Below are 14,056 nucleotides of genomic sequence, written 5' to 3' on the forward strand. Positions count from 1 at the left end.
ACACACACACACACACACACACACACACACACACACACACACACACACACACACACCCCTTCCATGCTCTTATCTGTGAGCTGGCAGGGCAGCACTCCACTGAGCTTTCTGCCAAAGCTGAGATACAGATCCTGCCCAAAGAGGGCATTTCAGAAGTGGGAAATATCATATGGAAATAAGTTTCTCCAGACATCAGAAAAATAAGCTTTTAGAATAAATGATGCCAATTACACAAAGGCTTTAAAAATAACCTTTATTTATCAGTTATGTGCACGTGTGGAGGTCAGAGGACAACCTATCTCTTTCTAACATGTGGGTCCCAGGCACAGAACACAGACTGCTAGGCTTGAAGGGGTGCATTTATCTGCAGAGCCATTTTGCTGGCCGTACAGACTTCCCCAGGATTTCCAAACTGCTTTCTATTGCTCGGGCACTGGACACACATTGTTTAGGCAAACACTCCCACACCCCTAAATTAGCAGTCAGCTTTTCCTCAGCTGCAGTTTCCGATGAGGCTGTTGTCTGTTTTTCCATATTAGCATCCTTTAGTATTATTCCTTTTTTTTTTTTTTTTTTTGGAGTCTTCATTCTAGATTCAGGTTGTCTTGGAATTCACAATATAGACCAGGCTGGCCTCAACTTGTGGCAATTTTCTCAGCCTGAGTGTCAGGACTATGTGTGTATGCCACCATGCCTGGATAGTATCCTTAACTTTATTTTGGAGACAGGGTCTCTCTACATAGCTCTGGCTGTCTTGCATCTATGTATCAAGCTGGCCTAGAACTCTTAGACATCTGCCCGTCTCTGCCTCCAGAGTGCCGGGATTAAAAACAAGCACCACACCTGGTCTTAGTTTTTTTTTTTCTTTTCAAGACAGGGTTTCTGTGTAGCTTTGGTACCTGTCCTGGAACTAGCTCTGGTAGACCAGGCTGGCTTCGAACTCACAGAGATCTGCCTGTCTCTGCTGGGATTAAAGGCGTGAGCCACCACTGCTCGGCATTTTTTTTTTTGGGGGGGGGGGGCACGAGGACGACAGGGTTTCTCTTTGTAGCCTTGTCTGTCTTGGATCTCACTTTTAGACCAGGCTGGTCTTAAACTCACATAGATCCACCTGCCTTTGCTTTCCCAGTGCTGGTAATAAAGGTATGTTCCACCACTGCCTGCCAGTATCCTTAATCCTTAAAGGCAATTGTAGAAGTGAAAAATTCCTTTAAGACCCAGGAGGCAGAGGCTGGTGGATCTTTAGGACGAGTTCAGCCTGGTCTACACAGTGAAACCCTGTCTCAGAAAAACCAACAAACAAAATTAAGGGGAAAACTCATTAAAAAAAATTTAAACTGATATAGGCCTACCTTTTCATCATTGCCTTACGGTAAGACCTTCAAAATCCTTTCTAGTTTTCTGGAATGTTTAAGAAAACTTTATATTGATAGTTTTTATTATACTTGTTAATGGTGTCTTAGCTTAGTTTCCATTGCTGTGCTACAACTGACCAAAGCAACTTGGGGATAAACAAGAACAGAAAGGTTATGGTTCAATAGTGCTGTTTATATGTCAAGTTGACAAGGGACAACTGTCTGCTTGTGATGGCTATTCTTGGTCATCAACTTGATTACATCTGGAATTAACTGTACCCCAAGCTGCTGGGTACATCTATGAGGATTTTCCTTGATTTATTATTTAAGGTAGCAAGATCTACCTTAAATTTGGCAGCCTATATAAAGAACATGGAAGGAAGCTTTTGTTTGTTGCCTGCTTACTCTTGCCCACACTGGCAAGTTCATTCTTTCAATGGCGTTAGAGCCTACTTCTTTGTGATTTCAGTGTATACTTAAGACCAGCTGAGACATCCAGTCTTGTGGACTAAACTCTGGATTCTTGAATTATCCACTGGTTGCCAGATATTGTTGGAATAGTTGGATCATTACCTGTGACTCTAATAAATTCCATTTTACATAAATATATATTATTTATAGAATAAGAAACACTCCCATCAACTGTTTCTCTAGAGAATCCTGACAAATACTTTGCAGGTTAGTTTTGTCAACTTGATATAGTCTAGTCACCTCCTTCCTCAATTAAAGAATTGCTACCATTAGATTGTAGACAAGTCTGTGGGTTATTTTCTTGATTAATGATTGACGTAGAAGGGCCCACTGAGTGGTGTTACTCTCAGGCATATGGTCTGATCATGTAAGAAAGCAGGCTGAACAAACCTCAGAGAATGAGCCTAGTAAGTTCCTCCATGGCTTGTGCTTCAGCTCCTGCCTCAGGTTCCTGTTCTTTGACGTGCGAGTTATACAGAACTGTTTGCCAGCTGCAGCTCTAAGGGAGTTGTCCCTGAAGACAAGGTACGCAAGTGACCTGCCGAGCTCAGATTTCGTTTTCAGAACGTGTTCTCACTCTACAGTTGGCCTGAAACTCATTACGAAGAATTGGATTCAAACTTGGGATCCTCCCCTTCTGTGCTAGGACACAGGCATGGGCACCATATCTGGCTTGGACAGAAGAACTGTGAGCCGCTGCCCAACTCCGGCTCTAGCACAAAAACTCCCATCTCACAAATAAGCAAGGCAGGGGTTGGAGGGGAGAGCACATGCCAACGGCTGTCCTCAGATACAGAGGAGCCTGCAAAGCCCTCTGTATGAGGGTGAGGAAGGATGGGGACTGGTGTCTCAACCTTCCTTAGTTCAGGAACTGACAAGGTCAGTTTGAAAGGTTAAGGAGAGCCGGGAGGGGTGCTGATCACAGTAACTGAGAAGCAAAGGCAGAGGAATCACTGCACATTCAAGGCCAGGCTCCTCCACATGATAGCCAATAGCAAGTCAATCAGGACGGCAAAGGTACATTCTTAGTCACTGAAACTAAACACTTCCCCCAGCCAACAAACAAAATCAAGAGCAAGACAAAACAGTTAAAGGCAATAAGAGGTGCTGGAATGAAAGGGAGAATGCTGTCACCAAGCCTTGCCACCAGCCTCATGAAGCCTAAGGAAAGGCACTATTTCTCTGTAAAACAGTTCAAAGGACAACATACAATGCACCAAAAGTCTTCTTACTATTTCCTAAGATGGTCAGAACACTTGGTCAAATGATCCAAGCTAACAAGCACATTGCTTGGGATATCCCAGAGACACTGAACACTAGGGTTTTTTTTTTTTTTCCTTTTTGTATGTTTGTTTTTTGTTTATTTTAAATACAAAGCAGGTCTCACTCTGAAGACCCAGAGCAGCTGAGTCAGGTTTTGGGAATGTTCAAGGGCTCAGCTTCCTCTCCTCATGGCATCTCGGTTCTCATTACCAATGTGCTGTGTTCACTGTACAGTGAGGTTTCTCAGGCAGCGGTGCTGGCTCTTTCCCCTGTGCAGCTTTGTGGAGCCCACAGCTCCTAGCCTTGACACCAACTTGGCTGATCAGATGATGCTCCAACAGTCCACGAGGCTGTCTGATGCCTTACACACTCACCAGAGTAAAGACGGAAATGCACCCTTTCTAGATTATAAAAGGCTAGAACTGTTTAATAGGAACAACCGGGACAAGCAGAAAGAGCTCTGATGGGCAGGACCCAAAGCCTAGGCGGCCTACACCTCTCCACAACCCTGCCCTGAAGGATGCCGATTGGACTCCCCTTCCAAGGCACACACCACAGACTTAGTCCACTATTACTCAAAATTTAAAAATAGGTTTTTCTCTTCGCTGTAATGCAGTGTCCAGTTGTGGCGGCCCTCGTCTAGCATAGGTGCAGAACTGCTTTGTTGATCTCAGGGTTTGTCCAGTCGTTCCGAATGTCATCCAGGTGGTTATCAAAATCCACAAGTGTTTCATAGGAACGGCTGTCGAGGAGCGATGCTAAGATCCTCTGTGCCTCCGGCCAATCCTCACAGTAGTCGCTGCAGGGCAGACAGCACAATCAGCCTCATGCCCACCCCAAGACCACACAGGCTGCTAAGGACACACGTAAGGATGGACCCAAGACACTTGTTAATGGACAGGTCCCCTCCAAACAGGGCACTGAAGAACCTAGAGGGACATGGCTGAAGAATCCATGTCATCAGAAATCAAACCAAACACAGGAGGAGTGTGGTGCCATGGGTTCGTGTGGAGACCAGTAAGTACCACCCAGACCCCGTCTTTCATAGAAGCCCTACAGTCTAGGCCCTGCAGAAGGGCACTGCACTCACTGGTGTGGGTCTCTGCATCGCCACCTGTTCTCATGGTGCTCGTAGACATGGATTGTAGGTGCTGCGCAGTCCATCGTGAACTTGGCATTGTCCACCTGAGAAGATGAGGTCGTGACAAGCATGAGGACGGGGCTGAGAAGAGCAATGCCTTCCTGGGCTCCTATGCAAGCAGCACCAACAGCACAGACAGGCTCACACCAAGAGAACTCTGTTGCAGAGTGAGTGTGAGGCACTTCCCCACCTTTCCAACAACTAGACTCCTCCTCTTCCCCCAGACAGGGTTTCTCTGTGTAACAGTACTAGTTGTCCTGGAACTAGCTCTTGTATACCAGGCTGGCCTCGGACTCACAGAGATCCACCTGCCTCCTGAGTGCTGGGATTAAAGGTGTGCACCACCACCGCCCAGTCCTCACTCTTAAGACTACATAGGCTATTCCCTGACTCCCTAGGATACACTGCTTTTCTCAGTGGTCCCTGTCACCGCAGTGCTGTGCCTGCAGTAGTACCCAGCCCACTATAGTGATGGAACACTTGAGGCCCGGAGCTGGGACACGAGCGAAGCTTAAGCAGCAGCAGGAATGAGACTCACCATGATGAGTGCAGTGTCACTGAAGCCCTCAGCGATCCTGGAGGCCACCTTCTCTGCCACCTGGTTTGGGCTGTAGAGAAGGACCCATGAGCTCTACGATACCTACTGTAACCGAGTCATCAAACAGGCCCTCTGTCAGTAAAGTTCACCAACACCTGAACTGACAGGCAACAATGGAGCCAACTGACTGAGTGGTTCACTGAGATGACTTGGGGGCTATGAATGCCACTGGGACCATGGGGCACATTGCCAGAGTGGGCCTTGGAGAGGGGACCCTGAGGGCGTCTCCTAAAAGGATGGGGCTTATTCCTTCTTCTGGGACTTAATGGAGTGCTGTAGGGCAGGCTGATTACCCGCTGGGTTGTGGACTATATGAGCTTGAGTCTCTACATGCCTGCTACCCAAGTAGGTTCAGGGCTCCTCCTGGCAACCAAATCCTCTTTTTAAACCAAGCCACTTTTAGGACTCTAAGTCATTTCACAGCTTCTATATGCCGTGAGCTTTCAATTTGATGCCATCCTAGTTTGACCAACGAGTGACACTCGTATCTAATGCTGACAAAGCTTCTCTAGCCATGCTGCTGGGTAGGCCTGAACTTTAGCTGCTGTAGCCACTTTCCTTCAGGGTCCTCACAGGTCGACTGAAGGGCCCACCTGGCTCTGCACAGGGCTAGCTGTGTGGCATCCACAGCCTTCTCCAGAGCAGTTTTTGTATCGGGCTGAACAGTACTTGTCACCCACCTAGAGGCAGAATAAGGGCCAGAAGGCACAGAGAACAAGAGGTGGCAGAAGAAATGGGACCTGAGCACAGGGCTTCTACAGAATCTGGGTGGTCCCAGAAGGTGCCCTGATGTACTCAATGAGCCCAGCATCTAGCTGGCCATCAACTTACTTAATAAGAATCCCTGTCTGGATGTAGGCCTCCAAGGATAAGATGGGCACATTTCTTGGATACTCCTAAGCCTTATCAGTGACTGTTGTGAGGATTTTCCAACTCACTGTTTTATTTCTAGAAGAGCCCGTGGGCCACCCCATCATCCATACCGGAGAAGCACACTGGGGTCTGTTGGCTCCATCCGACCACACAAGAAAACCCCAGTACTTACTGTGTGGGCATTTTCCAGCTGCCCCTGCCTTCTAGCTGGCTGCAGCCAAAGGAAGCCTCTGGAGGACAGCAGAGGGCATGGAAGAGGGACATCAGTACTGACTGATCTGGGCCTCCCTTCCCTATCAGGCTGGCTGCTGGCCATGTCTTGTGGCCAAAGGATGTTGCTCCTCTGGAAGTGGCCTTCTTTACCAGCTCTTCCTCAATGGCCCTGGAGGGCTGAGGGATGGAGGCTGCTGTCACCTGTTTGGTCCCTGCACACAGGTCCTGAGTTCTATGGCCCACCCCTTTTGAGTAGCCTGTCCATGAGTTCCTTAAGCTGCCCTGACTGAAGGTGTCCTTTGCTAGGCTCTTGGGACCCAGTCTGAAGCTGACAGCAGACAGTTAACTTATCCTGTTCAAGAGAGCTGAGGTGGTGGCATCTTTGGTGCAGGAACCTGGTGCCAATTAAGGCACCACACTTTTACCAAAGGTCCCATTCTAACAGTTCCAAATCCCAAACCACTTTACTTACGCAAGAGAGCTACTTTGCCTTCCACTCCACAGCCTCTTGTTTTGGAGAGGCAACAGGCTGGTGGACACAAGCAGGGTTGGCAGCTGCTCCCCCTCTTTAAGTTCCCTCCCTGCATGACAGAGGAGCCATGGATGAATTCCTAGCTACTTATCTGGCCAGTTGCCCACACACCTGATAAAGCGAGTGGGGGCTTACACAAGCTTTGAAACTTAAGCTGGGGGGGGGGGTGTCAAAAGCACCTCAGGGATGGCTCCGTGGCTTCCAACCCCACCATCCAAAGGTGTGCAACCCGTACCTGGCATCCTTCACACGCTCATTAGCTTGATAATAGCCGGCGATCACATAGCTGTTTTCTTTGCACCATGAGTCGATCTGAGAGGAACACAAATGGAAAAAATGACCTTAGCACCAGGTCTCAGTGACAGCCCCACCACACGTGGGACAAGCCAGACTCCAAACAGCCCTTGCATTTTTCCTGACCACAACGAAACGAGCATCAGGGAAATGTGCAAGGGCAGGGCCCAGAAGCAGGGTCCTCCTAGACAGGCTGTACTGGGTGCAGCAGCTGGGGTCCTTGGCGACTGACAGCACAGAGCAGTGCCGTGTGGACTGGAGAGGGAAGCATCTTGATTCATTCCCCATTTCTTTAAAGCACACAGCATCTGTGGTGCTGCTGTGCAGACCTGCTTTCAGAAGCTCAGAGAAACTGCAAAGGAGGTGTGGTGTCAGCAGAGCTGCACACAGGAGACTTCTTCTGAGGGCCTGTTGGTTGTTCTTTTTCTATCTTTCTCTGTTCTGTTCTTCTGCCCTATTTGTCTCTCCAGTTGTTTCCCCTTGAACATTCCCCTAATCCTCTTTATCCTTCTTTTCCGATGTTTTCCTTTACATCTTTCCTCCTCTCTATTTCTCTGATCCCTTTTATACCTCCTAATACAAAGATTTCTATGCATGAAAAGATTACTTCATAGTCATAAGCCACATATTTTTCAAAAAGAAATTAAAATCTTTACGTAAGAAGAAATCACAGTAAGAACACAAGTTATATGTTCTTCACCCCAAAGCAATGGTTCTTTTATAACCGATTAACAAAGTTTTAATTAAGCAAGCCAAGAGTGTAGTCTAGCTCCTTTGTCCTGGCAGGCCGCAGTCTGCAGTCTCAGTGCAACACGTTTCTGTTTTCTGCTCTAGAGAAACACTCAACAGTGGCCAGTCCGCCACCTATTTTCCTTTACACAACAGGGTCATTTACTCTCCTTTCACAACCTGGTTTTTTCAAGGTGCACACCAGGGCCTGTGACTAATTCTGTAAGCTCCATGACAGAGGGGCTCAGGCCAAACCCTGGCTGTAGGGACGGAATTGTTTTCTCTGATCATCAGCCTGTTTCTCCACAGGCAGAACTCACGGGTCTATAGTGCATGGAACTTCCTTGTTACTGTTTTTGTCTTCTGTAGGTCTCACGTCTAACAAAGGGTTAGCCTATATTGTCTTCTTTGTATCTTTTATTGGAGCAACTGGAGAATAACCTAAATCATTTCCCTAATCATCTTTACTGTCTTAACCACCTGTATCTTAAACTCAAAGTTCAATTAATTCATAGATCTAAGTAATTATTACTGTTTTTATAAAAGGCATCTTCATTATGGTCTGCAAGTAAACTGCCCATTGAGAAGTGAGATTTTCCCAGGAAACAATCACACTGTACTAGATACAGTGGGATCCCGTCATACAGTAATCACACCATGCCAAGTACAGCAGAAACACAGCAGCAAGGGACATTCTGGAGACAACTCTCCTGGGGCTCTGATCTCCAGGATGCTCCCAGAAAAGCTTTGTTATACTCTGAGCTGTATCTCCTTTTTTATTATTTTTCTTTTCTTTCTTTCCTTCCTTTTTTTTTTTTTTTTTAATTTTCTGAGACAGGGTTTCTCTGTGTTGTTAATAGCCCTAAGTGTCCTGGAACTAGCTCTGTAGACTTGGCTGGCCTTGAACTCACAGAGACCTGCCTGTCTCTGCCTCTCTAGTGCTGGGATTAAAGGTGAGTGCCACCACTGCCCGTCATTTAAAAATTATTGTTTAACCAAAAAACATGAATATTTCTCTGGGCTGAATGGATAGCAAATCCTAAACATTTGAAGATGACTGGAAGGGAAAACAAGAGCAAATGATTACTCCTATGAGGAGCCCCAGATTTAAAAGAGCCCCATAAGGAATTATGCTTTACAAAATTGCCCGAGTTAGCAAAGTAACTGGCTACCTCTATTGCTGAGGAAGCTTGTATTTTAAAATGACTAATAGCACTAATCTGAGAATGGAGTATGTTCATATTGATGGCAAATTGTGAAGTATTCCAGACACCTCAAAGATGTGCCTGTATGTGGTCCAAGACATTTCTGATTATAAGACAGAGGAGTAAGTTCTTAGCGACTTGGTAGTGATGCCTGTCAGAGCTTTCTACCATGAATGGGCACCTGGGCAGGTGTAAATGCACCCACGTCTCTGCAGTGTAGCACACTTAGTCTCCCGCATGTGCTTCCAACAGGGGCAGGCAGCAGATTTTCAGTGCTGTCGGCTCTGTAATACAGTTGTCAATCTGATTTAGCTTTCTGCAGGTCTAACGCCTGCCCATGGCAGACTCACACAAATTAAATCTTAAACAGAAAACCCAATGCCCGACAACGTGAGCTGGACATAGTGGCATGCATTTGTGGTCTTAGCACTTGGCGGCTGTGGCAGCCAGAAGCCTGTTGACAGCACAGGGTGGGTGCCTGGGACACACAACAAGACTATCTTTAATCCTAGCATTTGGGAGGAAAAGGCAGGTGGATCCTGAGTCCAAGGCCAGCCTGGTCTAGAGAGTTCCAGGACAGACAGAACTACACAGAGATAACCTGTCTCTAGAAAATGTGTGTTTAAAATCTGCTTTAAATGCTGGACTCTCCTTCTGGTCTCAGTTTCCATCATGACTCAAAGCTGACATGACAGGTCTAGTCTTAGGGTCCCTGAATCACATGTGGACTAGAATATTTCCAGATTCCTGAGAATTCATGAGTTACCATATTGGGTCAAAACCAGGGCTCACTAAACCAGCTAAAAATGCTGGTCATCAACCCAAACGATTAGGATTATGTCCCCAAACATTTATAATGGCTCCACTGCACAAATCCCCACAGATTAGTCACATGTTGCCATCTCATCTTAAGGGAATAGGTGCTGGAATTGTCCTTACCTACAAGTTTACCCAAATTTATCCCCATACTGCATCAGTGGGCCTTGTTCTAAATTTTGGGTTTGGCACCTTTACCTTAATTCAAACCTAAGTGATCCATTGGCTGTTTCTAATAAAAGCCGACCTGCCTGTCCTTCCTGCAGGTGACCCTACATCTGGCCAGCTCTCTCAGCCCTTAGGGCTAGTTCCCCTTGTTTCAGGGCCTGCTTGTTTGCCACTTACTGTTCTTGAAACAAGGCACTCAAACACAGTGGCACAGAACAATGTTAATTCATCATCTCAGGTCTACAATGGGGATGAGGCTATGTAGGAAGTTTCTGTCCTGCCCGGTTCTGCAGTCATTCAGTCCCAAAGAAACACACAGAAGCTTAATTATAAACTTAATTATAAAATGCTTGGCCTATTAGCTCAGGTCTATTTTTATTATTATGATGATTATTATTATTATTTTGGTTTTTCGAGACAGGGTTTTGATGGAGGAAGGTCACTGGCTAATAAAGAAACTGCCTTGGCCCATTTTATTGGTTAGAACATAGGTGGGTGGAGTAAACAGAACAGAATGCTAGGAGGAAGAGGAAGTGAGCTCAGACTCGACAGCTCTGCTCTTTGGAGCAGAGGCCATGTTCCCCTCTCCCGGGCAGACGCCATGAAGCAAGCTGCCAGGTCAGACATGCTGAATCTTTCCTGGTAAGACTGATGCTACACAGATTATTAGAGATGGGTTGATTGGGATATGAGAATTAGCCTGTAAGGGCTAGAGTTAATGGGCCAAGCAGTGTTTAAAAGAATACAATTTGTGTGTTGTTATTTCTGGTGTAAAGCTAGCCGTGTGGGAGCCGGGCGGGATGAAAAGCAGACCCGCAGCTCCAACAGGGTTTCTCTGTGTAACAGTCCTGACTGTCCTGGAGTTTACTTTGTAAACCAGGCTGGCCTCGAACTGAGATCCACCTGTCTCTGCCTCCCAAGTGCTGGGATTAAAGGTGTGCACCACCACCACCACCCAGTTGCTCAGGCTTATTATTAATTAGCTCTTACAACTTAAATTAACCCACAATTCTTGTCTGTTTAGCTACGTGGCTTGGTATCTTTTCTCAGTAAGGCATCTTTCTTTGTCTGACTGATGATTGATTCACTGCCTTTCCTTTTCCCAGAATTCTTAGTGTGATTGCCCCACCTATACTTCCTTCCTGGCTACTGGCCAATCAGTGTTTTACTTATGACAAAATTGTTACAGTGTATAAGATATCCCATGGCAAGGCTGGTTCTTTCTATGAGCTTTGGACACCCCTTTTCTAGCCTTCTTAGGCCTACAGTCACATCCTCCTGACTGCTTGCCTTCATACATTACCCACTGACTTGTTTAACAATCCCTATTCTTACTCTGGTCTAACACAGAGAAGCAGGGACAATCTCTCCGCCCACAACTCTGTTGTACTTATTACTGGGGTGCAATGCAAATTTACTCCCCAACAGCACAGCATCAGCCTCAGCGAGCAGTCAAATCTGGCTCTTTGGCCAAAAGGCCCAGGACTCACATCTGCCTCAAACATACATGGTACCACCTTGAACCTGGGCACAGACAGCACTTGACACGGGACTGATACCTGTGACAAATGTTAACACATGCTTCAACATGCCCTATATCTGCTGACGACATAGGCCTATGTGGAAATCCCAGGAACCTAACCAAATCTGTGGGAGAAATAATGCTGTGACCTAGAACTTCTAGACCCTGTGGGTAGGTTTAAAGCAAGCCAGGCCATACAAGTCCCACCTTGGCTTTAGGAAATGCAACAATTTTTTTACATTGTGCACACGTCTCCACCAACACAGACCTACAGATGGCCTATCCACTAACCGAGGAACAGACCCTGCACCACCAGACCTCAGAGGCAGGGAAACATGTTTTAACAGGGAAAGAAGGGCCAAAGAGAGGACCAAGGGGTTAGAGCACTGGCTACTCTCGCAGAGGACTTGGGTTTAATTCTCCACACCTATCGCTGTGTCTCACAACTGTATGTAACTCCTAGGGGATTTCTGATATCCTGGCTTCCATAAGTACCACATGCACGCAGAGAGTGCACAAACATACATGAAGGGAAACACCCATACACACAAAATAAAAATTTATTTTTTAAAGACTTACTACTTTTTATTATGTGTAGGTATGTGTACAGGAATGCAGGCACCTGTTGAGGCCAGAGGCGTCAGCCTTCCTAGAACTGGAGTCATGAACTATTGTGAGCCACCTGACATAGGTGCTGGGAACCGAACTGGGTCCACTGAAGAGCAGCAAGTGCTCTCAACTATGGAGTCATCTCTCTAGCCCCTAAGTAAATAAGACAAAATAAAAAAAATGGATGAGGGCAGCTTCAGATGAGTGAGGTTGGTGATAGGCGGTTGGACAGGGCTTTGCAGTGTCCAGGAATACAGAAGCCTCAGACCAGAGTTAGCCCATGTGTCCTATGAAAAGCGGGGGTAGCCTGGAGTGGCCGCACACAGTCAAGTAACCCACCCCTCCCAAGCTGGCCATGACAAAGCACAACCCTGAAGCTGACCTCTGCTCATGTCCATCTTCCTGGCACGGCTGTCTGAAACCCAGGCCCCTAAAGTGGGAGTCTGTGAGACCACAAGAGGAGCAGCAAACACAGAACTGATACAGACACCATATCCTTCACAGGGAAGGAGAAAGCAATTACGGGGTGTGACCTGCCCCCTCTGCTCAATGTCCTCTATGCTGTTCCGAGCCAGTCACATGGGAGACCTGCTGAGGGGCCAGGGTCAACCCCTTGATTCCTGTTGACTCTGCAGAGGTGGCCCCTCTCTGCAAGCCTGCTAACATTCTATGTAAGCATCACCATCTACCTCAGGTGACTCCATAACAACAGGAGAATGGGCAAGGCTAAACGTCTCCCTCCCTCCACATGACCAAACGGAGGGTCATCCAGTAAAACTCCCTGTTTGTAGCAAGAAGCAGGCCTTGGCTGAGTTTTCCTGAGTTTCCTTCTCAGGTCAGCTGTGACTTTTCCTTGAAAGAGAAGCTTGGGAGACTAATGAGCAGGGAAGAGGGGTCATATGCTGAGGAAGAACACCCAGGGCAGATGGGACAACAGCTGTGGAGCATGGAACGGAGACGGCAGGAAGAACACTGGCCTGAAATCACACCATGGTAAGCAAGAAAGTCATCTGAGCAGAATGCACAGAGAATTGCCCAGAGCAGCAGAAATCAAGGCACGAGAAAAAGACAACGGGCTTAGAGAAACAGGGTTGTGCTAATTTTCCTACCAACACTTTTATGTTTTTTTTTTTTTGCTATTAGAGGTAATTCCTTCACTACCTACGTCAAAGGGCTGAGGATAAATAATAGGCATAAGTACTTAAACAAATGAAAAGCACCCAGAAATGCAAGGATTTTTTTTAAAAATGGAAAATAATAATAGAAATCCTTTTAAAGGACTCTCACATTGCCCTTTGCCAGACTGCATGTTAGAAATTGGCTAGCTGAGCTTTCCCATGTTCAACAATCATTTCAGTGTGTGCTCCCCAGCAGAGGGAGCCACCAGGATGGGGGCGGTCTCATAGACACAGCTGCATAAGTCCTGTGGCTGTTAAAACTTCCACAGCCATATTTTAACAGTAGCAGGCTTCAAACCCAGAGACTTCTCACAGCCTTTGGTGTGCAAGGTTGCATGGTTGAAAAGTAAACACCACAAATTTAATAAACTCAATTAATGGCTGCAATGGGGGCTAGTGAGACAGTCCCAGCGTGGATGGGGGAGAATACTCAGAGCAGGGGCGTCTGCAGGAGGAATAGTAGTGGGGACAGTTGGGGTGGGTGTTTGGGAGGGAAAAGAAGTGGGTATGGGGGCCACATCCTGGGGACAGACAGAACACCAGTCTGGGGAGGTCCTATCAGACTGCAGGTCTTCAAGTGGAACTGTAGCCTGCTGCCGAGGATGAGGGTCGTCTGAGACTAGAGGCTGGCAGGAGATGAAAGGATGGGTTCAACAAAGAGCCCGAGGGAGGACAGTCCACGGGCCTCAGAGGCTCCACATTGTCTCAGGGATACAGCAGAGAGTAGCACTAAGAGAGAATAGGCAGAGCATTTGGTGCAAAGAGTCTAAGACAGTCAAATGAAGTTGAAAAGTGGATTTGGGTTTGAAGTGGAGATTGAGAAAGGCAGAACCTCCTGGTGCCTCTAAAGGCCCCAGGGTAGGTCACAAAGCCTGGGGTGGCAGGCTGGCTTAAACTATCCGAACCCCCAGGCTTGGATGAACTGATTTTTTTAATATTTATTTATTTATTATGTATACAATATTCTGTCTGTGTGTATGCCTGCAGGCCAGAAGAGGGCACCAGACCCATTACGGATGGTTGTGAGCCACCATGTGGTTGCTGGGAATTGAACTCAGGACCTTTGGAAGAGCAGGCAATGCTCTTAAC

General features: G+C 46.9%; 1 protein-coding gene across 1 annotated transcript in view; it reads right to left on the reverse strand.

Annotated features, from left to right (window-relative positions):
* Window positions 1-3,694: 3,694 nt before the first annotated feature.
* Emc8 (ER membrane protein complex subunit 8) overlaps window positions 3,695-14,056 on the reverse strand; it is a 13,027-nt gene continuing 2,665 nt past the window's right edge. The window contains exons 2-5 of the mRNA XM_005345770.3: window positions 6,682-6,758; window positions 4,769-4,838; window positions 4,180-4,274; window positions 3,695-3,888 (exon numbers count right to left, since the gene is read on the reverse strand). Of these exons, the coding sequence (XP_005345827.1) occupies window positions 3,729-3,888; window positions 4,180-4,274; window positions 4,769-4,838; window positions 6,682-6,758 (402 nt within the window). The 3' untranslated portion in view covers window positions 3,695-3,728. The remainder of the gene's footprint in view (window positions 3,889-4,179; window positions 4,275-4,768; window positions 4,839-6,681; window positions 6,759-14,056) is intronic.

Source organism: Microtus ochrogaster, chromosome 4 (genome assembly GCF_000317375.1).
Source record: "Microtus ochrogaster isolate Prairie Vole_2 chromosome 4, MicOch1.0, whole genome shotgun sequence".
NCBI lineage: Eukaryota > Metazoa > Chordata > Mammalia > Rodentia > Cricetidae > Microtus > Microtus ochrogaster.